The sequence below is a fragment of the Microchirus variegatus genome, assembly GCF_963457635.1.
Source record: "Microchirus variegatus genome assembly, chromosome: 19".
In the NCBI taxonomy this organism is placed as follows: domain Eukaryota; kingdom Metazoa; phylum Chordata; class Actinopteri; order Pleuronectiformes; family Soleidae; genus Microchirus; species Microchirus variegatus.
The window spans coordinates 15,070,651-15,095,551 of record NC_139820.1 but is presented as its reverse complement, the minus strand read 5'-3'; the positions used below and the strand labels follow the sequence as shown (position 1 = coordinate 15,095,551).

General features: G+C 41.4%; 1 protein-coding gene across 2 annotated transcripts in view; it reads right to left on the bottom strand.

Moving 5' to 3' along the window:
- Positions 1-24,274, bottom strand: part of ubap2a (ubiquitin associated protein 2a) — a 35,414-nt gene extending 11,140 nt beyond the window's left edge. Inside the window, exons 1-15 of one of the 2 annotated variants that reach the window (XM_083906432.1) lie at positions 24,155-24,274; positions 17,573-17,710; positions 17,257-17,334; positions 15,532-15,642; positions 10,320-10,482; positions 10,132-10,212; positions 9,992-10,049; positions 8,291-8,388; positions 6,554-6,612; positions 6,397-6,467; positions 2,637-2,802; positions 1,745-2,015; positions 1,326-1,630; positions 980-1,206; positions 308-590 (exon numbers count right to left, since the gene is read on the bottom strand). In XM_083906432.1, coding sequence (XP_083762558.1) covers positions 308-590; positions 980-1,206; positions 1,326-1,630; positions 1,745-2,015; positions 2,637-2,802; positions 6,397-6,467; positions 6,554-6,612; positions 8,291-8,388; positions 9,992-10,049; positions 10,132-10,212; positions 10,320-10,482; positions 15,532-15,642; positions 17,257-17,334; positions 17,573-17,668 — 2,067 coding nt within the window. In that variant the 5' untranslated portion in view covers positions 17,669-17,710; positions 24,155-24,274. Of the gene's footprint in view, positions 1-307; positions 591-979; positions 1,207-1,325; positions 1,631-1,744; positions 2,016-2,636; positions 2,803-6,396; positions 6,468-6,553; positions 6,613-8,290; positions 8,389-9,991; positions 10,050-10,131; positions 10,213-10,319; positions 10,483-15,531; positions 15,643-17,256; positions 17,335-17,572; positions 17,711-24,154 lie in introns of those variants that run through there. The other variant, XM_083906433.1, reaches the window with a different exon arrangement.
- Positions 24,275-24,901: the final 627 nt, after the last annotated feature.

The following is a 24,901-nucleotide window of genomic DNA, read 5'->3' as shown; positions in this document are numbered from 1 at the left end:
TAGACTGGCTTCTGAAATGCTGATTTTCTCTATGACTCTTGGTGCAGGAGAGTGAGCAGCTTACAAACTTCAGTTTCATGGAGGATACAAATGCAAATATTGTAGAGCAGGCACAGAGTTTATTAGATTAGCCCTTGTTTCTTGTATATCCTGTGGCAGCCATGTTTTAGTGAGAGTAATTGTGTCTTGTGTCAGTAACCCACACAATCACACTTCAAAAAAACAGAACTCCTTTTTAAGTGGAATTCAGCTTTGGCATGAATTACTTGTGGATGACATCTAGATTCAACAGAGGATTTACACTCACCATGACTGGCCCTGTGGTCTCTTTACTCTGGGAAAAAGCCAGCCGTGTATGATGGGGCATGGTCCCATCATAACTTCCTCCTACTGTGGAGAAGGGGGAGGAGGAAGATACAGAGGCAGAGGCGGTGGAGGTTGTTGAAAAGGAGGAGGGTGGATTGGTGGTGCTGGTAGTCCCTAATGAGGAAGGGGTGAGGCTGGACAGTGCCATGGAGGAGTGATATACTGGGTCTGATGAGGAGAGGGGCAATGGCAGGGTGACAGAAAGAGGGCTGCCAAGGGATTCACTGCCAAAATACAAGAATTAGGTTCATTTAGACATAAACAATGTAATTAATGTCATGAAAAATATGAATTTGGTGCATAAGTAACATAAGTCAAGTCAGTCTCTCTCTTTGTGGAATTTTAACATATATAATGTTTCTTACATGTTGTTACTCATCTCTCATGTCATCATGTGATAATTCTCTGGTCATTTTCACTTTCTGACACAGAAAGTTTAAGACTAAATGTTTAGAAAACAGAAGGTGGGACACTTTTATATGTGTATGGGTTTAAACTGAGATTACAGAATCTGTTTTAAAAGCCAATGGCTGCTGTTGTACATACTTTACATACAACCCATTTGATGTATTATGATGTATGTACTGAACATGGTCAGCAGTGACAGTCATACCTGACTGGTTTGGAGTATAAGCTAGTCTGGCTCTGTGTCACTGGTCCTGGGGTAGGCAGTGCTGGGGCGAGGGCTGGAGTGGCCTCCCTTGACGCTGGACTCACACAGTTGTCCACAACTCCAAACTCGGGCAGGGCCGACTCTGAACCAAAGTCTAGAGCTCCAAATTGGAGGTTTAGACCGGGTACATCAGCTGAGCCTGGCATCTCTACCGCTGTAGAGGGGATCTGAAAGACAAGTTTCAAAATTATGACAGCTCTTATAATTACTGCTGATGAGTTATTTATTTAAAAATGAAGGTAAATGGTGGAACTGCCACCTTCTTTCCAAAGCCATCATGTCCTACCTTTGATGTAGGAGGTATCCTTCGTTTCTGGCCTTTGAGCTGTGCTCTTTGTTGCTGTGGTGTACTGCCGCCCTGAGGGTCCAGCCCGGCATTGGGAGCAGGAGGTTTGACACCAGCAACCGTCATCACTGGGCTTGCCTGGGCTGATGTGCTGACGTGCTGGGGAGCAGGTGAAGCCGAAGCAGGAGGTGCTTGATGTTGCAATGGCGGGCTGGACTGGCGTGCTAGAGGCAAGGAGGGGCCATTGTGCCTCTGAACCAGCTGGCTCAGCACAAGAGAGGGCTCTGGCTGCAGGCTAAACTCACCTGCACACACACACACAGACACAAAGAGGATGAGGATTTAAAGATATCTACAGTATGAGGAGAGCAGCAAGTTTAACACTGCTACACCACAACCATTTTCATTCAATCACTTACGACTGAAATGAGAGGACAGTGAGGTACTGTTAGATTCTGGAGCCTTCATGTCCCAGCTAGAGGATAAGGGTGGAGGTACAGAAGCTCCCAGGCCTGGCAGTCGGCCCATGGAGGTGTTGCTTCCCTGGGTGCAGGCAGGAGGTGCAGCCTGGGAGGAGGGTAGTGGACCCAAGCCTGGGCCCTTCAGCTGCTCCAATATCTGAGCTCCAGCACTAGGTTGAGACCTCTTCGCCTGACCTAACTCGCCAAAGCCGGCTCCCAGAACTGATGACTGTCACAGTCATTAGAAAAGAGTGTGGTCATCAAACTTTGTGTCTGATAAAACACGATAGATTAAGTCATGACATGGGACATGATTATCCTGACCAGAATAATTGTGATTCATGGGATTGCATTAATTTAACTATCCTGCTGAAAATGTCTCAAAACACATTGAACACACTTTACTTTACATGTTGGTGAAAAATGTTGTTTCTAGTATTGCAGATAGGAAGCATATATCATATAGTGAAAATTATTACTGGTAATACTGACTGGTGTTACTGAAAGATGAAGGCTCCCCTTGTGGCACTTCAAAATAAAATCACTCGGACATAATGCAGAATAATACGGATAGGCGTGTGGAATGTGAGAAAACGATGCCATGATTTTCCATCACAATATTGCAATAACAATATTTGTGAGTGACAATATTTCACTGAATTTCTAAATAAAATTGATATATACTGTAGTTCACAATACAATCCACAAATAATGTTGGAAATAATAAATAAATGTTTGAGGCCTCTGCAATAATAGAACATCCCCATTGTTCATTTATTGGAAGTGATTTTAATGCTATATGTGATGAAACTCTATATCACTCCATTACTGTGACATTGAATATTGTTACCAGAGCAGCATGTGCATAGCTGGTGCCACTGGTGGTGTTGCGGCTTGTGGGCGGCTGGTGGTGGTGGTGCTGGGAGTTGGTGAAGACCAGACTCTGAGTGGAGGGAGAAGAAGGTGGTTCTCTTCCTCCAACCACTGGCTTCTGGAGCAGTGAGGCAAGGTCCAGACTAAAACAGGTAGAGTCAGTAAAACCATTAAAACGTGCTGAAGAGCAATCTATTTATAGATTATAGACAAAACTATGACAAAGATACCATCTTAAACTGAGCAATTTTTCCTTGAATGCACAGACTGCAACAAAAGGAAAAGGGCCTGCATTACAAAGCAGAGCATTCCTATAACTTATTTTAACCTTATATCTTGAATCCTACAAATCAACACAGTAGCTGAACCTCTAAGGCTGCATCACGTGTACACCACACATGCAACTTACTACGTACTATTCTTCTGTCAGTGCAGCTCAAATCTCACTTGTGCGTGATTTTTGAGCTCAGGTGTTTTGCCAATTGTGATTTTTGTTCTCTGCAAAGATAGACAGAGAGAAGATCTATTGACAATAATGTTGGTATTCCAGCATGAGTGGAATGATTTGGTTCGATACAATACGGTACGTATTTCTTTATGTTTCCATTAGTTATAGTACCAAAATGACCATCACCAACCATTCCATTCTTTGGTACCCTTCTCTTGGTGTAAAATGGTATGGTACAGTCTAGGGTGGTTCCACCCACGAGAGTCAGCTGATTGGGCGACAGAAAAATCTCACACCCTAGCAACCGGTGTAAATATTGCCTCAGGGTTAGGGTTAGCTTAACATGGAAGTTGAGGCAAATTGTGTTTGTGATGTTGGGCTATATCAATAAAACTGACTTGCAACTGAAATGCAAGCCTGACCCAGTGCTTTACCATTTCAAACCATACTGTGCCATGATGGAAACATGGCAAAAGTGTCTAGGCTGAATGTGAATACATGAAAACTACTTCAATGACAAATCACGTTTTCCATCAGAGATAAATAAATCAGAAAAAGTCATCATCATATTGGCGTGGGGAGATGAACAAGACTCGCAGTAGACACGCAGCCATTGTGAACACACACATTCAGCTCCAGAGCAGGTTAAGTTCAAGATAACTAATCAAACCCTTGGTTAACTACTGAGCAATCACATCAGAGTCATCATCCCACAGGACCATGACACTGACAGCCAAGTTCAATAAAGATGAAAATGATATGATGAGGGAGTATTAGGGATGCAACGGTACAGTTTCTCCACGGTTTCGGTATGTATCACGGTTTTGGGGCCACTGTAACGGTACGGTTTCGATATCTTAATATAAAACTGCTCAGACTAGCAAAGGCAATATTACATTGTAAAAATAATTAAAAGCACAGGAATAATCAAACCACAAACTTTATTTAAACAATAGTGCACTATCAGATCAAATGAAACAGCAAATAAGAAACCACAAAAATTAAAAATAAATAAAGTTTAGTGCTATCCAACAAAAATAAACACAATTTTAACCCACTCACAGAAATTACAACTACAAATACACCATGCTGCTCGAAGTGAAAGAGACCGGTGATGAAGCTTGCTCTGGGTGGCGCTGTAGAGCTAGTGTCTGTCCAAAAGCCAACTTCAAACCAACCTCACTGCGCTGCATAACAGATGCTTGCACACCGTGGTTTGTTTGTTGACATTCATTTTCTCATTCTCATCGTAGTCTACGCTGAATCCTCAATGATCTCACACAGCGGACTTATACTAAGACGGTGTCAAACTTCCTTTTTTCAGAGTCCCGATCACTCGCTCTGATTGAGCAGAGCAGCTGCACTCATGTCTCTGCTCCGGAGTGATCTAATCACACAGCATTGTGTATTTTAAGGGGCCCATATTGTGCAAAATCGGCTTTTTAATCATTTTAGTACTGATATTTGGGACTCAGGGGGCCATACCAGTCCCCAAAATGTGAAAAAAACAAGACTCAGTGTAAGTATAGGTGATAAAACACGCAATGTTTAAACCTCCCTCGGAATGACGACATAGCAAGCATTTCACCGTGAATGTTGGCACCCCGCCAGGCAGAGTACTTCACAGCTCCACCGTAGCTCCTCTTTGTCCCTGTGAAATACGAGAGTGCAGGCGAGGGAGGAAGAGTGGCTGCACAGCGGAGCACAGTGTTTTACACAAACTTCCAGCCTCAGAGGATTTGTGTGTCCAGTGGATATATTTTATTTATGAAAAAAATGTTCACAAGCTTCACAAGCCCTTTGTTGTTGATCGTGTATGTAAATTCCTATGCTAGAAAAACACCTTGAACGCACCAGTTACGTGCCTGCAGTTAGCGAGTGACATGTGTGGATCAATTATATGAAGAGCACGCGTTTGAAAGCACTGCAGAAAGATGTAGATGTTGTCCTACATTTCTTCTCAACCAAAGGCTACCTTTCTGTCGCGTTTCCACGTTCTCTCCTCATATTATTGATCCACACACGTCACTTTCAGCCGCAGTAACACTGGTGCATTTAAGGTCTTTTTCTAGCATAGGAATTTACATACGCGCCGCGCGGCGCATTAATCGCTTTTCTTCGATTCTAATGTTTTTATGATCGCGAGAAGCCAAAATCGTGGTCACTCTATGCTTTACGGTGAAACGCAGTAACAACGGGTAGACGGACATTACTATGGGGTTGTGTCGACGGTGCATGACAATAGGTGATAAGTGGCGACAGTATGGCTGTGGATAGTAAGTTAGATCGACACTCCCCTGGAAGCAGTGGGTGTGTGTTTACCTGGGTCTCATTCACATGTAAATGACCAGGCACAAAACCGAGCATTCTGAAAAGGGCTGTTTTGGCAGGGTTATTGAACTGCTATTGTGCTTTATCCTTATGATATTTTGACTAAAGCATGACACAGACATGTTCATTAGGGCATCGGGAACTAGTTTAACTTGGGGTAATAGGGTATAATATGGGCTCTTTAATACATTTTGACAGACTGAAACTTACCGAAATACCGTTGTTTGCCGTTGCGTATTGAACAGAACAGGGTGTACCGGTTCGGTAAAATACAGAATACCGTTGCATCCCTAGAGAGTATGTATGGAGGTATGGAGCATGTGCAGTGCGTAATCAAAGCGCAGTTGTCATCAAAGCTTTGTCTTTATTTTCCTGTCTTTGGTCTGTAACTGATCATCAGAACCTGTACGCTTTGTCGGTTTACAACCTATTAAGTAGTGTATTAAGTGGTGTTAAGAATAAAACCTCTTAAATACAGTGGAGTTGTCCGTCGTACTTGTTCTGGTCACCCTTCCCAGAGGGTAGTTTATTGAGCTGTAGGAAGCAGCTGGTAAAAATCTGGACAGGATGGTTTATTACACTTACATATAAAAAATAAATATTAGTCTTCTTTTTTATTTCCACAGTCGTCCTGAATGTGCCGACTCTCATTCTGTCAGTGCAGCTCAGAACAGCATAAGGAGGAACGTGGACGTGAATCAGTTATTCATGATGAAAAAAGATTCACACATTCACATCTACTGCCTACACTTACAGCACAAAGGTTTATTATAGTATCAGCAGACGGCAATTTTCCTTCTCATATCATACTGTATACAGTAACTGTCTTCATTTATGTCTCTGATGTCTCGTTTAAGGATTACACATTTCCACACTAACATGTCCTAGGTTTGCTGTGCTTGCTTGGTGGTACAGGTCTCGGGGGGATATGTATATTCAAAATAAGGCAGTCAAATACCTTTGCCTGGGTGTGAGGTGGTTCTCAGCAGCAGGTGCACACGAGGAGGTGAAAACTTTAGTCTCAGAGAGCTGCATACACAAGAGACGGAGCTCTTACATAAAAGACTTTCCAAAGACTTCTGCAGGAAACAGTTAGAGCCTTAAGGTTAACTCACACTAACATCCTCATTCCAGTCCTCAGCTGCCCAGTCTTCCAAGGTACTCCTCCAGGCAACTACAAGACAATCACTATGTCAATTCACATACAGATAAACAATGGTAACATTATATTCAAGCCCTACATTTTAGTCAGGAGTTCAGAAACCCACACAGACATAAAACACAAATAGAAAGAGTATTCATTGGCGTGATCTTAAACCACAAAATCTGTTGGAAACACATATGTTTGAAAGCACGAATCATTCAATCAATCATCAGATTAACAAATAACAAGCTCTAAAATGTCCAGATCTGATTTAGTTCGAAACAGCGCAAATAATATTCAAAGCAAGAAATAACTTTCTTACAAATAAAATGAAGACAGTGTTGTTAGAGAGACAAGGGGGACATTAGGGCTGGGCGGTATGACCAAAAATATATATCACGGTATTTTTCAAAATTCGAACGGTTTCACGGTATCTGAGTGTATTTTTTTTTCGTGCATAATCAGGTGTTCACAGTATTTTCTACTGGTTGAGAACATAATTACTGCAGTAGATTAATTTAGGGTTGTCTATTTTACTGTCATGAATACTGTAGAATAACTCCACACTAGTACAGGTTCACATGGCCCCAGAAAATGATGCTGTTTACAAAGAAGAGCTACTCATGATTCTAATGAAGCGAGGAATCGAAATGCAAAGACAATTGCAGTCAAAATACAGAACTTTGACTCTGCAAATCAATATCTTTTATAAAAATTCCCTGTGTTACCTGCTGATGTGAAGGGTGCTGACTTAACTTCATGCATTCTCGATATTCCAAGACATGCTTACTAGGGCTGTCAAATTGTTCAAAAATTAGAATATTCCCTCTTACAAAACTCAGATATTTGGATATAATCGAATAGTATTTGCATCGCGCATCTGGGGTGCATTGCATGGCTGCCAGAGGTGGAAAGTAACGAAATACATTTACTCAAGTTGCTGTATTGAATACTTTTTTTTGTGTATTTTGTATTTTTTAAAGTACAATTTAAAATCAGGATTTTGTATTTTACTTGAGTACATATTCACTCAAGTATTGTACTTAGTTACTTTATAAATCCTATCCGTTACTGAGTAAAAATAAAAATTCAGCACAATGAAGACCTACAGGGGGAAAATATACACCAGAACCAGACGAATGATGATGTGATTATCACCAGCACTGGTGCGTGAACATAGAGGGCGTGGCCAAAAGTGACGTAATATCTTGTGTCGCGCCGGGGCGCGTGAGCTCCAATAGTTTTAGTTTAGATTTCTGACCTTGTCATATTTCTACTACCATCACACCCCACGCAAAGTAACTAAGAAACTTTTACTTAAAGTACATTTCAAATGAACTACTTTTTACTTCTACTTGAGTAATATTTCATCAAAAGTATTGGTACTTTTACTTGAGTACAATATTTTTGTACTTTTTCCACCTCTGTCCGCTGCATCTGGGGGCTTTTAATCAGCCAAACTGCCATGCGATGACAGCATGACGTCAATAACAGGACAAACAAATACAACAAGACATAACTACCTGTATATGTAGTTTATTTAAGTTTAGACATATTTCACAACATATTACCTACACAAAAATAAGTAAATTAACTAATGATTTTTTATTAATAATTATTGCTGCTAACGTGCTGCGATATCAATGTGAATGTCTCCAATGGGGCATCAATGAACGTACATCTTATCATAAGTCATGCTAGAGCTCACCTGTCCCATCTGTACTGTTGTTGGCCGCTGTGTCCCAAGCCTCAGTTTGTGTGCTCCCTGTTCCAGCCTCTGAGGTATAGTCCGCAGGATTGAAAGTCCTGAAGAAAATATACGATAAATGGTTGAATCAAAGTTGAGCAGATGTCCTTAATAAACAGTCTGGTTTTATACAAGACTAAGAAAATACATTTAAGAAAAAAAATGCATCCCACATTGTCACATTCAGAAAACAAAATTATCTTTTTCGAGCTTTCACTGCAGATTAATTAGGAGTGGCAAAAAACTAGATTCTTAGATGCATAATTATTCTTTCTTGAACAAATAAGAATCACTGCAGATAATTTAATAATCATAATAATCATGCCTTATAACACAGGCCGAGCAGAGAAATAAACACTGTTTAAATCTCAGATTTATTTTCCACCACAAATGAGCTGGGGGAGGAGATAGAGAAAAATGTCACAGAAACGCATCTCTCTGCTTCATTTCATTAGAATATTCAATCATTTTACTGTTGATCCTGATGATTTTACTTAATTTAATTAAATAATATTACAACTTTATTCTCATAATATTACCACTTCAGTCTTGTCATTTTGTAACGTTTTCTTCAGTATGGCCCTAATGCTCCTTCATATTTAATGCAATGTTTTCAAAGAAGAATTCTCATCCATTATGATGCAAAATGCCGGCTTCTTAAAGCAATCCAGATTGAATTGACTTCACTGGATATTCCCAACCTTATTATACCAGTTCAACCACTGAGTGTGTGACTGTGTGTCTGTGTGTGACTGTGTGTGACTGACTGTGGCTGTGTGTGACTGTGTGTGTCTGACTGTGTGTGTCTGACTGTTACTGACTGTGACTGTGTGTCTGTGTGTGTCTGTGTGTGACTGTGTGTGTCTGTGTGTGACTGACTGTGACTGTGTGTCTGTGTGTGTCTGTGTGTGTCTGTGTGTGACTGTGTGTGTCTGTGTGTGTCTGACTGTGACTGACTGTGACTGTGTGTCTGTGTGTGACTGACTGTGTGTGTCTGTGTGTGACTGTGTGTGACTAACTGTGAGTGACTGTGTGTGTCTGTGTGTGTGTGACTGTGTGCGTCTGTGTGTGACTGAGACTGTGTGTGAGACTGTGTGTGTCTGTGTGTGACTGTGTGCGACTGTGTGCGTGCATATGTGACTGTGTGTGTGTGTCTGTGTGTGACTGTGTGCGAGTGTCTGACTGTGTGCGTCTGTGTATGATTGTGTGTGCGACTGTGTGCGTCTGTGCATGCGTATGTGACTGTGTGTGAGTGTATGTGTGCGTGCGTATGTGACTGTGTGTGAGTGTATGTCTGTGTCTGTCTGTGCGTGCGTATGTGACTGTGTGTGAGTGTCTGTGTGTGTCTGTGTGTGACTGTGTGCGACTGTGTGTGACTGTGTGCGTGCGTATGTGACTGTGTGTGAGTGTCTGACTGTGTGCGTCTGTGCGTGCGTATGTGAGTGTATGTGTGTGTCCGTGTGCGACTGTGTGTGACTGTGTGCGTCTGTGCGTGCGTATGTGACTGTGTGTGAGTGTCTGACTGTGTGCATCTGTGTGTGCGTATGTGACTGTGTGTGAGTGTATGTGTGTGTCTGTGTGTGTCTGTGTGTGCGTATGTGACTGTGTGTGAGTGTCTGTGTGTGTCAGTGTGTGCCTGTGTGAGTTTTCTTGTTGTCATACCCCATGCCCTGGGCAGAGAAGCGTTTCCCTGCTGGTGCTCTGCCTCTGCCTCCAGCTCCTGCAAACCGTCCATACAAAAGTCAATAAGACACAAACAAGTGTTTGACTTGCTGACAGTATTTTAAAGTGCATCTACTGACCTCTGCCACCTTTGACCCTGCGACCTCGATCTGAACTTCTGTCCACCAGTGTCACCTCCACACCATTCTCTTCTGGACGTGCTGTGAGTGAACACACACATTTGTGTGACTAGATTCCTATATGTATCATGGCAGCTTTCAGTATCACAAGTGATATGCACTGATGTAAAGTGTATCGTCCTCCCTACCCTGTCGGTTGCGTGTGCCTCCCTTGCCCTTGCGGTTGGTAGCTGCGCGGCCTTTGCTCACCTCCCTCTCGCCTTTCTTCTCCCTGTTCTCCTTGTTCTCTTTGCTCTCGGATGGACCCTCCTTTACCAGTGGCTTTTTCTTCCCCACTGTTTCCCATGAAGTCTAAACGCAGAGGAATAACAGTGATGAAAAAAAAGTACAGACATAAGGTAAAACAAGATTCTGGGTTTATGAAGTCAAAGCATACATTAGTGTTTCTCATTGCAGTGGAAATTTCCAGCTGGCAGAAAAATTTAAATCATTATTATTTTTACATAGTGGTGTCATTTTAAACAGTTTCTGGTTATAAATCCTTGTTCCATCGTCGCAGTTTTCTCCTCTCTCCAATAAATGTGCATATGCAGGGGTCGGAGTTTCTGTAAAGGACCGCACGTTCACATCAAGTTTGTGTTTTAGAAATCCCAACATTTGCGTGCGTAAGATTCATAAATGAGGCCCCTGACCTCCAGCCTCTACTTGCCATCTGTGTCAGCTGGTATTCTTCAGAAATGTCGCGATAGTCACCATCAAAACACACAGGCAGAACAAAACCTGTGTGTTTGGCAGACAGTTGGTTGCCTGTTTGACTCAACGCACCCACAGAGCAGAGGAGGGAAAGATGTAATAGACAATAGTGTGCCTTCAAGCTATAAGTGCCTCAGGCAAACATGACCCAGAGCAGGCAAGGGACAACATTTCATTCCAAATGATCCCGAAACAAGTCATTTACAGACTTCTGACACTTACTGAACATTTTTTCATGATGAGTGTATAATCGATGGTGTTGTTAACAGGCTCAATAACACACTCTGTGATCTCATTCCCATTTACTCTTAAGCCTTGTTTAGACTGCCGACCAAATCAGATTTATAAGCATATACCATCAGAATCTAATCTCCCTCAACTCTTCATGTTATATACTGCTTTGCAAGAGATCCGATCAGCATGTGTCCACCTAATCTAGTTTCCCACATGGATTTCTATAATTACAGTCCATGCCCAGAAAAACTAGTCGAAACAAAATAAACAAGTATGTGCCCATTTCTGTCCTAAATGTGGAGATGCAGCACAAACTTCCTTCTGATTTTTAAAGCTCCCATAGTCCGTAAGTTTTTGAAGTGTATCTGTGGCATTACCTCGTTTATGAAGCCCTAAAGTTTCAAAACGAATAGTTCAGTCACCCCTGAGAACGCTGGTTTTATTGCTCTGCAAGCAGTCTGAAAAAGCAAATAATATGAATAATAAATAAATAAAAATAAAAATAATAATAAATAAAATATGAAAATAAGGATCTCGTCTCCTGAACAGCAGATCCTCCTGCTCCGGGCACTAGTCCGGGCACATCCGGTTGCGTACATTGAACCGCAGAAGAAGAATAACGTCCGTTTTGGAGGTGTTTCACGAGCGACAGTATCGTCTGACTCTGGGTCTGACTCCGGGTCAAAGTCATAAAATGGACTGCGGCGGGGAGTCGTGAAGAAGCTATTTTTAAACATTGTTAAATCAATGTTTTGATAATGAGTAGAAGTGCATCCACCGTTCCAGAGGGGGGAGCTGTGCTTCTGAGAGCGGGTGTGCTAATTACGTCAGTTCCAGGTATTGGCCAATCACAAGACAGTTGAGAAAGCTCGAGTTGGCTGGCCAATCACAACACAGTCCGTCTTCTGGTGGTGAGATTTCAGTCTGAAAGCGCGGCTGACGAGAGCTTCAGTGAGGAGATATTTGGATCGGCTCATTTACAGCAACTAGGAGGTTTTTGACGATAAAAACAAGTGGGAACTTTAAACTATTGTCTTCACGCCACCAAATAACTTCCATCTCCAGATCTACATCATTGTCATCATCATTCAAGTCACGCTTCAAGTGATGCAGAAGTCTGGGACTCCACTGCATGTGGGTAAATACGATGTCAACAACGGGGCTATTACTCTTAATAGCAATTCAATACTTAATGAATTGTGTTCCATCATCAAGCAATAATAGAACACTTGCATATTTTCTGTGGGAGCAACACACTGAGCAGGTACGCACACAGTCGGTGGAAGCCAACACATTGACTAGAGTGGATGTCTGGGGAAGACACTTTGAAATCCTATCTGAGCGACCGAAGATTGAAATGGAGCTGTGAAAGATCAGGATCACATTCGAAACCACATCCGTTAGTGGTTTGAATCAGCTTTGGAAAAAAAGATCTTGTGTTTTTTCAGCTGTCAAATCTGCCCCCCAAAAATATCAAGCTAGATATAGACGCTTAAAATCTTATTTCTGATCTGATGACATGTAGGACTAGAAAACAGCATCTAATAAAGGGATAATGGCGTACATTTTAATGTTTTAGTGTAGCTTGCAAAGGTCCAAAAGATTGCAATGAAATGGATAACAATAAAAATGTCTGAGAGTGGATCTGTTTACAAAGAAATTAAAAGCAGCAAATATATTCAAAGTGATCAGCCTGAATGCCTGGAGCCAATACCTTATTAGCTTATTAACTAACTAACATTACGTAATGTTCTTATGATTTAGAGAAAACTTCATGTACATTGTTTCTGTCTTGATGCCTAGACTGATCAAATAATTGTCTTTGGGGCATTAGGCAATTGTTTTGTTTTAGGTTAGGATTTGTTATTAGTTGTGGGTTGTTGTTGTTATTACATAAAATAGAAAAGCACTATAGAAATGAAATGAATAATAATAATAATCATAACTATCTATGTGTGTTTTCGTTATTGTCTGTTGTTGATAGTGGTCCCATCTGACATGTCTCCATTCATTAGTATATGTCTGTATTTTTATCCTAATGTGTGAATAAACTGAAACTGAATTGTGATCCAAACATAAAATGTCTGTAAAGTACTCTACACTCACATGTGGATTTCTCTGTGAGATGAATAAAGTATCTATCTATCTATCTATCTATCTATCTATCTATCTATCTATCTATCTATCTATCTATCTATCTATCTATCTATCTATCTATCTATCTATCTATCTATCTATCTATCTATCTATCTATCTATAACCTTAAATACTGTGAAAAGCAGAAGCAGAGATTCTCCTATTCACACATTATATATGTTAGAAGGTAGAGACAGAGAACATGTGACAAATATTGTGGATTAGAAATGATGGAAAACACCATTATTTAGGCGCGTCTAAAAAAATATGGCTGAATGGCGCACAGAACCATAGTTAGCATAACACCTCCTCAGCCCCAACTTCAATGGTTTGCCCATTCACTTGTGAGTAACTGCACCTGCTCCTAAACTAGCATTGGTTCTGTCCCAAAAAGGTGTCTTACTTCAATGCATCATTCAGCTGATTTGGTCCCCACTACAGGGTATAAAGGGCAGAGGACAAGCTTGTACACATGCCAAGCAGGACCAAAGCAGGTGATCATTGCTCCTCTACATGTTTGAAGTTTGACAGTTAGTTTACATTAATATTATTAACATTGTAAAACAGCAAAGTTCACAGAACTCCTTTGACTCACATCCCCACTTTTTTTCCTTCATTGCCTTTCTGTTTTTTTAGTCTTACTCATAGATAATAATCCATCATTTATGCCCCCGGGTCTTTCTTGGGCTATGTCAGCTGATGTGGGTTCAGGGTTTCCCCCAAAAAACCTGCTAAGCCCGGTGGTACGACCTTTCGGGCAGCCCACCGGCGGCCCACAGCGTTTTTGTAAAAAATAATTCAAAGTTTGCAGGAAATTTTAAATTATGACCATTATGAGTTATTGTAAGACATTTATTAACAATACTTTTACACCACCTATAAAGTCTTACAAAAAGACACTCTTGAAATTAAATAAATAATATCTTTTTTTTACTTAAACACTAATTAAGTAATCAGCCAGTGAATCTTAAAACAAGCCATGCAATGGTCACATTTAAAAGTAAAATAAAGCAACATAAATAGCAAAAGTGGCAGTGCCCCCTCATCTGCTGCAGACAAACGGCCATTTTATTTATGCACACCGCCCCTGCGCTGTTCCCTACTCCCTCTCCTGCGCCGTTGGTCGCTCCTGCGCTCTGCGCTTCTGCGTCTCCAAGCGGTCTCTTCCAAAGCAGACTGGATCATTTCTCTACGTGTTTTATCTCCACACAAAAATAATGATCTTTATGACGAGGATGGAGTACAGTGGCGATAAAGTGCAGGTTATACGAGTAGATCTTTGTAAAACGTGGTGACAGACTCTGAAAAGCAGAGCACACCTTTCATTGTTTTTACTCCGTGGTCTCAATATTTATGTAAAAGACGCTTTAGCGCTGTAATTAAGGGAATAACAGATGCACCAGATGAGCTGATGTCCTTAGTTAACTGCTGAAAGAGACAGAATGTTCTCTGGTGTGAAGTGAATATCGCGGGGAGTTCATAATCTGCTCCGTATGCATCCAAGTTTCGCTTTTGTGCAAAGAAACTTTCCAGCGTTATATAGTTGCTGTTCCACAGTGTACTCGCTGTGTTTCGACCGGCGAATTATCGGTGCATCCCTAAATATAACATCTTTATTGACAAGAAAAATGTAACCGTAATAATGACGCACTTGATAGTATGACTTGGGTTTCAATCGGCACCTGGACAAGCATTACACTGCGCCGATTACATGGGGGCGCATGCGCCCTCGTTCCCAGGTATAGAAAAATCTGTGGTGTATAAAAAAATCTATTTAAAATAAATAAACAAGCAATGCTAAGCCTGGTGGCCCGCCAGGCTTATAATACACTGGGGGAAACCCTGGAGTTTGTTCCCTGCTGGCAGCAGAAGATCAGCTGACATGTCAGATGTTAGTCCCTGTTAGTGGTGTGCAACACCCTGCTCTGCTCACAGTTGCAGAACAAATAGTTTATTCTAAAATGATAATCAGTTTTTGGTTCCACCATATTGGCTGGGCTTTGAATTTAAAAGCAATGTGTAGGTTTTATAACATATTTACAATGTAAGTACTTATAATCAGGAAATATGTTGTAACATGCTCGGTGTCAGGAAAACTCAGCCAGGCTTAATATAAAACAGTATTGGGCTCTGTTTCAGACTGGATACAATAAACAGAAACTGTGATCTGCCAGTCAAGTCAATGCATTTTATTGATAATGTTTGAAATTGAAATAATTAAAAGCACAAGTAAATGGCATTTTAAAGCTGAAATTCAGTGGAAAAACTCTGGCTCACCATGTCTGAAGTGCTCTCGAGGAGGAAGTTGATGGCTCTGCTAACATCCTCATTGCAGTCATGGAGCGCTACCATGCACTCGTCCTGGTTCTTTCCAGTCACCTCCATCAGCTGGGAAAGGTCATACACACAATAACATTTGAAATGTCAATAAGAGATCAAAGAAAACTCAAGGGCTTTTAGTGAACAGACAGATCATTTTAACCAGGGTTATATTTTAATGATTGATGATTTTACTTCTTTAGTTACTTTAGAGATGAGTAACCTCCTTTTCACCAGTTAGGAGTAAAGGGTTGTGACAGAATGGTTCACCTCACACTTAGCAGAGTTTCACAGGCGACACTACACTTTGTCAATTAGGGTTGGACATTTCTATAAAAAAATCTTATTTGAAAATTCAATGGTGGTATTCATTGAATATTCCCAACTCTGACACATGAGAGCTAGTGAAAGTAATGAAGGGCACATCACGATGAGCTAAAGGCAGCAGCTAATGAGATGCATTCAAAAAACCTCATAAATTTCATCACTTCTGTAAAAAATATGAAGTCCATTAACTAAATGTGTGCTGTTGTTGTGACCTTCTGCCACTGGAGCAGAAAGATTTGTTTTTCTAAATGCAATCATTACAATAACTGATTGACTTTTAATAATCAAGTGAATAATCAAATACAAGTTCCAAGTGCAGCTGTGAGCTTGAAAAGTAGGTCAAGGTCACCCATCTCCGAACTTGTCCAAGATACTTGTAAGAGGCATCCACGGTGACAGTTTGGCATCAATATGTCGTATATGTGTCAAGTTATCGCGTTGACAAGGTTGAAAAGTGCCGGTTTTTGGCTATTTTCCAAGTTTCAAGTGCAGCTGTGACCTTGGAAAGTAGGTCAAGGTCACCGATCTTCGAACTTGTTCAAGATACTTGTAAGAGGCATCCATAGTGCCAGTTTGGCAGCAATACAATAAATATTTGTCAAGTTATCGCGTTGACAAGCTTGAAAAGTGCCGGTTTTGGCTATTTTCCAAGTTACAAGTGCAGCTGTGACCTTGGAAAGTACGTCAAGGTCACCCATCTTCGAACTTATTCAAGATACTTGTAAGAGGCATCCACTGTGCCAGTTTGGCAGCAATACAATAAATATTTGTCAAGTTATCGCGTTGACAAGCTTGAAAAGTGCCGGTTTTGGCTATTTTCCAAGTTACAAGTACAGCTGTGACCTTGGAAAGTACGTCAAGGTCACCCATCTTCGAACTTATTCAAGATACCTCTAAGAGGCATCCACAGTGCCAGTTTGGCAGCAATACAATAAATATTTGTCAAGTTATCGCGTTGACAAGGTTGAAAAGTGCCAGTTTTTGGCTATTTTTCAAGTTTCAAGTGCAGCTGTGACCTTGAAAAGTAGGTCAAGGTCACCCATATTTGAACTTGTCCAAGATACTTGTAAGAGGCATGGACAGTGCCAGTTTGACATCAATATGTCGAATATTTGTCAAGTTATCGTGTTGACAAGCTCGTAAAGTGCCGTTTACACATTTCTCACATTTCCCCGCACAACAAAACGAAAAAAACGCCTGGAGATATTCACCCACTAAACAATCCTGCAAAATGTGAAGGACGTACACACACAGGAAGGTATTCATTTTAGTCCGGACGGACGGAACGGTGCGAACGCTATATGCTCCGCGTCGAGCATGGAGCATAAAAATAAAGGAGTCCAAAGTGTTCCTCACCTGGTTGACTTTGTCCTCAAAGTCAGCATCATTCTTGTCATAAATCACCTGGGCTAGCCGGATCTGCTCTGCTGTAGCCTTGGAGACACAGACGACATGTTAGATTTTGGTTAACAGAAAAAAAAGAAGAGTATGTGTGTAAAAGGTAGTGTAGATGTCATTCACTAAAAATATAGACAATAACAAAATAGTCACAGAGCAGGAGCTTATATCCAAAATCTAGGATAATATCTTGTCTCATGTCTCGATATAGATTAGATATCAATATATTGCCCAGCACTATTTTTTTTATAATCATGTGGTTGTGGCATCTCACCTGTATCTGTTTCTGTGGTTGTGATGTGTAAGTGACAGCCGGTGGTGCCTTTTCCCGAGGGCCCCGGGCCTTGTCGCCGCCCAGCAAGCTCATCATATACAGTATATACAAAACTCTGTATGTACAAAATAGAAAAATCTGCAAAAAAAAAAGAGACATACGGAGGAAACATAAGTGAATCCATAGATTATACAAACAGTTTTCCTTCACAGTAAGTCAACAAACAAAGTAAATAATTAATACCAGCAGTGTGTCCATTAAAGTAATACAGAGCAACATGTTCCAATCACAAGCTCTACGTCATAAATAACACCCAGACTCAGCGACAGTCCACTTCCACTGCTCCTCAGATCAACACAACTTTAATGTCATAATTGTGCATCTGAAATATGTCATGTGAGTGACTTAAAAATGCAGTCTAGTATACAGTCTTAGTGATTTATTGTGATGAGCCACAAGGGTAAGCCTTTCTGATCAGTCCAGGACCTCAGGATATTATTACTCATTATTTACGTATGGTATGGTATTGTATTTTAATAGGAATACAATATTATTGTTTATTTATTTTGCACATTGAAAAAACATTTGCTGTGGCATGATTATGCAAAATATTGTTCAGTTAAGATTCCAACATTTTCCTCTAACATCTAAAAAAAAAAAAAACCTACAAAACATAAGGGAAAGTGATGTCTTAGTTGTTTTACAGCTGTTTTAACCTCTTCATCCCCGACCCATTTTCAAGCAGGAGTCCCTGCTCGTAAATGCTCTATGTGGATTATCTTGGTATCATAAAGATAAGACTTGTGAGATTCCACCAGAGGTGTAAGTTTCACTGTAGATGCCACTGTCAGAGTAAATGCACATGGAACACAGCATAAATGAAGGATTTTTCTCTCGCCTAAAAAAATATTAAATTTTTAAGCAAATACCAGCTTTAAAATATGCAGTAGGAGCTTAAAAACTGGATGGAGGTCATGTAACAACATGTGAACATGAACTGTGTAAAGTCTGATGAAATGATGAGGTTTTAGTAAAGAGGTGTCTAGGTGTTCTCTCGTTTGGCAGAGTTTGGCACCATCTGTGCCATTTGAGATTTCTGAGGTACTAAATTATTCAAACCCATTTGATTTTATTTACATGTTTTGAAAAAAAAAAAAAGTATGAAAACTGGCTGTATATGGATGCTCCCTGTACGTTGCTTAATAACAATTCTGTGACTCTGCAGCGTCTTCAGTTACGCAGGGCCATAGCTCTGGCTTACCTTGGTCAATTTGGGTGATTGACAGCTCGTTTTAAACCTACAAACCCATAGAATCCCTTCATTAGTGTAGTGTAGTCAAAAGTACATAAATGCGTGTGACACATTTGTGTGGACATTTGCCCTTCTCTAATCAGAATGATCTAATGTCGCTCTGGAAAGATCAATCAGACCGGGAATATTCCCCAAAGCATGCTGGGAAGCGTAGTTCTTCATTAGAAGTGGTTTTGTTTTCCAGTGGAAATGACTTGTTTTGATAAACAGCAAAGGTAAGACAACATTTCTGCTTGTATTTCTTGAAAGTCAGTTGTTGTTTTGCTCTTATTTTGGGGCTGGATCCGTGAATCTTGGTCATAGAGTGATAAAAATGGTACTGTTGGAATCTGTGGATTCTCCGCTGTACAACCAACAGATATTTTTTTCTATACATTAATACGCTAACGCTCCGCTTTTCAATGTGTGCGCTGTAACGGTGTTTTCCGCTCCCGCTGGTTTGATCCATCTGTGTTTTAACAGTGTTTCGTGATTATCAATCGCATAATATTGGAAATCAGACAAATATAAATCAGGATAATGATGGCAAGAAATTTCGATATCATCCCATGTTTGACTGCTTATCATTATTTTACAATCACAAATACTGCCGCTGTGTATAGACTATAAGACATACAGGTGGCCTGGTGATGTAATGGCTTTGCTGAAAATCTAGGTCAATGAAGGAGAGCAGCCCAGTGTCCTGTTACAAATAGCACAGACCACAGTGGGTGTGAAGCAGAACAAACACTACACACCCTGAATTCCACAGCCCCTCGAGTAGTTTCTGGCAGAACTATTATATATGCACAGTTGGCACACCCACATACTTGCAGTAAAATGCTGAGGTCTCCACAGAGTTTGACAGTGAAACCCTGTACAATGTGTACTTTACTGCAAATAGCCTGCAACACTGCATAAAAACACATTGTTCAGTGTCAGTAGCAGCTCCACGTGACTCTCTCTGTGTTTGTCAGTACAGCAGCATTTTCTCTTCCTCTCCGTCACATGTGCACTCACACACCAATAGACGATGGCCACATCTGTACAATTAAACTCGTTAAAAACATAATTTTGTTGTAGTAAACAGTCGTGACGTCAGTGTGTGTGTGAGCCACATCTGATCATATAAGAGCTGGATGCAGTTTAATAACAGGTGTGAACAATTGCACTGTGGCTGTGAGGATGTATGTTAACGTATGTTTTCTTTTTCATTCTTAAAAGGTTTTCTGCTAAAAAGGCATCACATTAAGAAATGTCTACATCCACACAAACCCCACACTAAATGGCTCTCAACACATATGCCAGGGCCAAACATGGCGCTGTAGAAGAAGACGTTGAGCATAAAGTATGTGCACTACGCTTTACTTGAACCAGTATACATTAAAGGTCCCATATTATACCCTATTAACCCAAGTTAAACTAGGTCCTGGTGAACTAATGAAGATGTCTGTGTCATGCTTTAGTCAAAATATCATAAGGATAAAGCACAATAGCAGTTCAATAACTTTGCCAAAACAGCCTTTTTCAGAACGCTCGGTTTTGTGCCTGATCATTTACATGTGAATGAGACCCAGGTAAATACACATCCACTGCTTCCAGGGGAGTGTCGATCTAAAGGCCACATTATACTTCTCCGACTGCGTAATGCGTTATCCGTCTGCGTCACCACGTAGACCACTCGAGCCTTTATACTTCTGCGTCGTGGTGACGGATACGCGCTGCAATTTCCCACCCGAACAGTAGGGGTCGCTGCGCAAGGTTGTTGTGCTTCTGGCTACAGTGAGCAATGGCGTCAAGAGAGAAAGACTGTTGTTGTTGAAACAGTGGCCGTTTCTCACTTTTCTGTGTCACGGAACGCAGTTTTAAGATCATTTGAGGCGAGAAATTGGCCATTTAGAGTCTAAACATGTGCTGTGTGTGTTAAGATATTACGTATTTATAGTTCGGCAGCGGCGTTGTCGGCGGGGATGAGCTCAGCCTCTGTGGACGGTCGGGTGCGCACTGTGAGCCGGCACAGACCAGCTTAGCTCGGCCTGTCCTGAGGACCAATCGCAGCTCTTGCCGTCTCCGTTGTCCCTTGACGGAGTGACGGACACTTAAAAAATATTTCGTGCAGTCGGAGACTACGCAGAGGCTCTTTGACAGTCTCTGCGTCGACGCAGAGTCTCTGCGTAACCTACGCAGAGCACTTTACGCAGAAGTATAAATTGGGCATTACTTACTATCCACAGCCATACTGTCACCACTTATCACCTATTGTCATGCAGCGTCGTCACAACCCCCGCTCCATATACCCCATAGTAATGTCCGTTTAACCGTTGTTACTGCGTTTCACCGTAATGCATAGAGTGACCACAATTTTGGCTCCTCGCGATCATAAAAAAATCCAAGAAAAACGATTAATGCGCCACGCGGCGTATATGTAAATTCCCATGCTAGAAAAAGACCCTGAACGCACCAGTGTAACTGCGGCTCCAACGGGTGTGTGGATCAACAACACGAGGAGAGAACTGGAAACACGACAGAAAGGAAGCCTTTGGTTGAGAAGAAATGTAGGACAACATCTACATCTTTCTGCAGTGCTTTCAAACGCGTGCTCTTCATATCACCGATCCACACATGCCACTCGCTAACTGCAGGCACGTAACTGGTGCGTTCAAGGTGTCCCTCCAGCATAGGAATTTACATACACGATCAACAACAAAGGGCTTGTGAAGCTTGTGAACATTTTTTTCATAAATAAAATATATCCACTGGACACAAAAATCCTCTGAGGCTAGAAGTTTGTGTAAAACACTTTGCTCCGCTGTGCTCCGCTCTTCCTCCTTGCCTGCAGTCTCGTATTTCACAGGGACAAGGGGGAGCTACGGTGGAGCTGTGAACTACTCTGCCTGGCGGGGTGCCAACATTCACGGTGAAATGTCCGCACTGTCGTCACTTGGTCGGGAGGTGTATACATCACATGTTTTATCGCCTATACTTACACAAAGTGGAACCACTAAAACATGACTGAGTCTTGTTTTTTCACATTTTGGGGACTGGTATGGCCCCCTGAGTCCCAAATATAAGTACTAAAAGATTAAAAAGTTGATTTTGCACAATAGGGGACCTTTAATACAACCATAGAAACAGAGACAGAATGAAGAAAGCTAGGAAAGAATATCTTTCCTATCTTTGTGCTATCTGTGTGTACCTGACTGCAAGGCAACTTTCCCTTTTGGGACAATAAACTGAACTGAACTGAATGTTATCGTATAAAGCGAAAAGACCAAACTATCTCCAACAAGTAGAGGAAGATGACTATGATGAAGCTAAGCAACAGCGAATGCAAGTGAGGTTGGACTATGACATCATGTGTGGTTTTAAAACATTAGCAGATTCTCCTGAACTTGTATTCATTTGTACAGCCCCTCAGTCATTTCTAATAGTTTTGCTAGAAAGAGCCTGCTTTCAGATGAAAGACACAGCATACAAATAATGCCACGTCACATCAACAAAAATCACGAAACTTTACACACTGCATTTTTTAAAATGCTTATGTTTCCCAAAGGCCAGAAAAAGACCAGAAAAATCTTATTTCCCAGAGTGACGTCACAGCTGTGTACGAGCACAGCAAAGCGTGGTCATCTGGCGTCTCGGGAAAGGCGCTGCTGTCAGGGAACGTACGACATGAAAACTTTATGAGAAATGTGAATAAATTCAGGGGATGGGGTGCTATTCTTTTACATTTTTATGTAAAGTAGATCAGCATTTATCATCAAACTCACTGTCGATGCATTAACAAGCTGTTGTGTCAGATTGATAGAGGAGACTGGCATTCTGAAGTTTACCACTTAGTTCAGTCCCAGACATGGTGACACTGATGACGGTGTGGACTGTGGAGCTGTGACCGTGAGATGCACTGGCACCTGGGCTCACTTCACCACTGATTCCCAGAGAGGACTTTTATGTCATTATTTCCTTGCACAATAATATATAAAAACCCTGAAAATTTGTGGACAATAAAACTGCAGAAATATTTAAAATGTGTTGACCTATTATTACCTAAGTTTGATGATGTCAAATAAACATAGTGAAAGGAAAATGTTCCACAATGTACACACTGTGGATTTTGCATAGCTTTTTGCAGTTTACAGCAACTTTAATTATTATCATACAGTATGTATCTGTTAAATGACAAGCTGAGGTGGAGCAACATTTTATATATTGTTTTTAAAATAGTGAACGTGAGGTAAACTCCAGTTGTCCCCACTGAACCGTTTGTTTAATGCCAGAGAACAATAGCGAGCCAGCTACAGAGGCTGACTGACGCGGAGGAAAGCTCTGCTGCCATTGGCTGCTGCCTGGAACAAAGCTAACTCATGTAAAGACATGGAGTAGCTTTAAAAGCAAAAACAGTTTAAAAACATGACACCCATTCATTCGTTTTATAGCAGAGAAAATGCGACAAAGGCTGCTTTTGCAATACATACTATGTATCCATGTTTTTCTTTTTAAACGGCATTAAAAAACGCGAGACTCGCCAGCTCTGACACAAACAACAACAAACACCGTGACTGTGAACACACACACACAAGAGCGAATCACGGCTCTATTACACAGACACGCACCTTCCAAAATGTCAGTAAACGACGATGTTTAGTAACCGCAGTTTGCTTTTAATAATAAAGCGATTATTTTTGAATCAGTGCTAACATTAGCTGTTAGCTGTGATGTTGGCCGACTTAATAGTTGTAACTCCAGATAGGAATAAGTGTTAGCATTTATAAGGACAGTTATATTTATCAGACACCGTCGTTTTCAACAACACTGACCGACTTTGTGTGGTGGAAACCCCGGCTCCCCTTTGTCCTCGCTAGCACCAACTGAAGTTAGCCACCTCCATGCTAATCCTCACACTGCTGTGTAAAGCAACGCTGCAGTGGGGATGAAGCGAGCTAACAATGCTATCTAAATCTGGCCCGGGTTGATAACCAGCAACCGCTTGAGTCCGTGTGTAAACATGTGAGTTGAGTTTTTAGGAAGACAGTAGCTGCACCAACGGAGCGGTGTCAGATGTGAAGAAAAGGCCTCGCAGCGGAGCACAATCCCACTCCGACATAGCTCATTGGGAAACAAGAGACAACAGGAAAATAGCGAAAGACATCCCTCAGAACGGCGCGTCAGCACAGCTGCCAAGTCAGCGGCCAAGCGATTCAACGACAGCGCACACACGTACGCGGTTTAAACGCACACAATAACACAAGCTACAGTGGAAAAGAGGGAAAGAACAAGGGTGTTTTTATTACCTGCTCTCACGCGTCAATCGCCAGCAGCAGACAGGGTGGTCACGTGACGCTCGTTGCTGCGGTGGATGCTCAGCTCGGCTCAGCTTTGCTCAGTCCTCCTCCAGGGTCACAACTTCTTCTCCACATTAAAGCTCACACCTCGTTAAACCCCACGAATCAGTTGAGTGTTAATGCTGATATTTGTAACAGTGCTGCTACATGACCAAGGGCGTAGGAATGAGACCAGACCAAGGGGTCCAAGGACTCAGGGGCCCCTGAAGCCCAAGTCTCTGCACCTCTATCCCAATAAATACACTCCAGTGCCCTTCATCCCGAATCCATACACACTTTTTCACACAGGAAAAAAAGCGTGATGTGAGTCATGGAAAAAAAGAAAAACACTTTCCTGTGGTTTCCCTAAAGAAATCGCACAGTCACCCACTCACACTGGGGTGGGTATAAGTAAAAGCGAAAAAAACAAGTCCTTGGTGTGTCGATATCTATCTATAAATCTATAAATTCCAGGAAAATCTGTCTGTCTACAGTGTGTGTTATTCGCATATCTGATTTCAAACTCGACAGGTGTCTTGCTACGTACACGAGTAAGTGCAGTGCCAAGTTTGATGCTGTTTGGATAAGTAATGCAAAAGATATGGTTAAATATATAGGTCAAAGAACACACATCACTGCTCTACCATAGCCACTCCCCCTCTCAAGCTGAGGCAGATGACGAAAGCAGTTCTCAACTGTGTTGTTGTGCAATAGTAA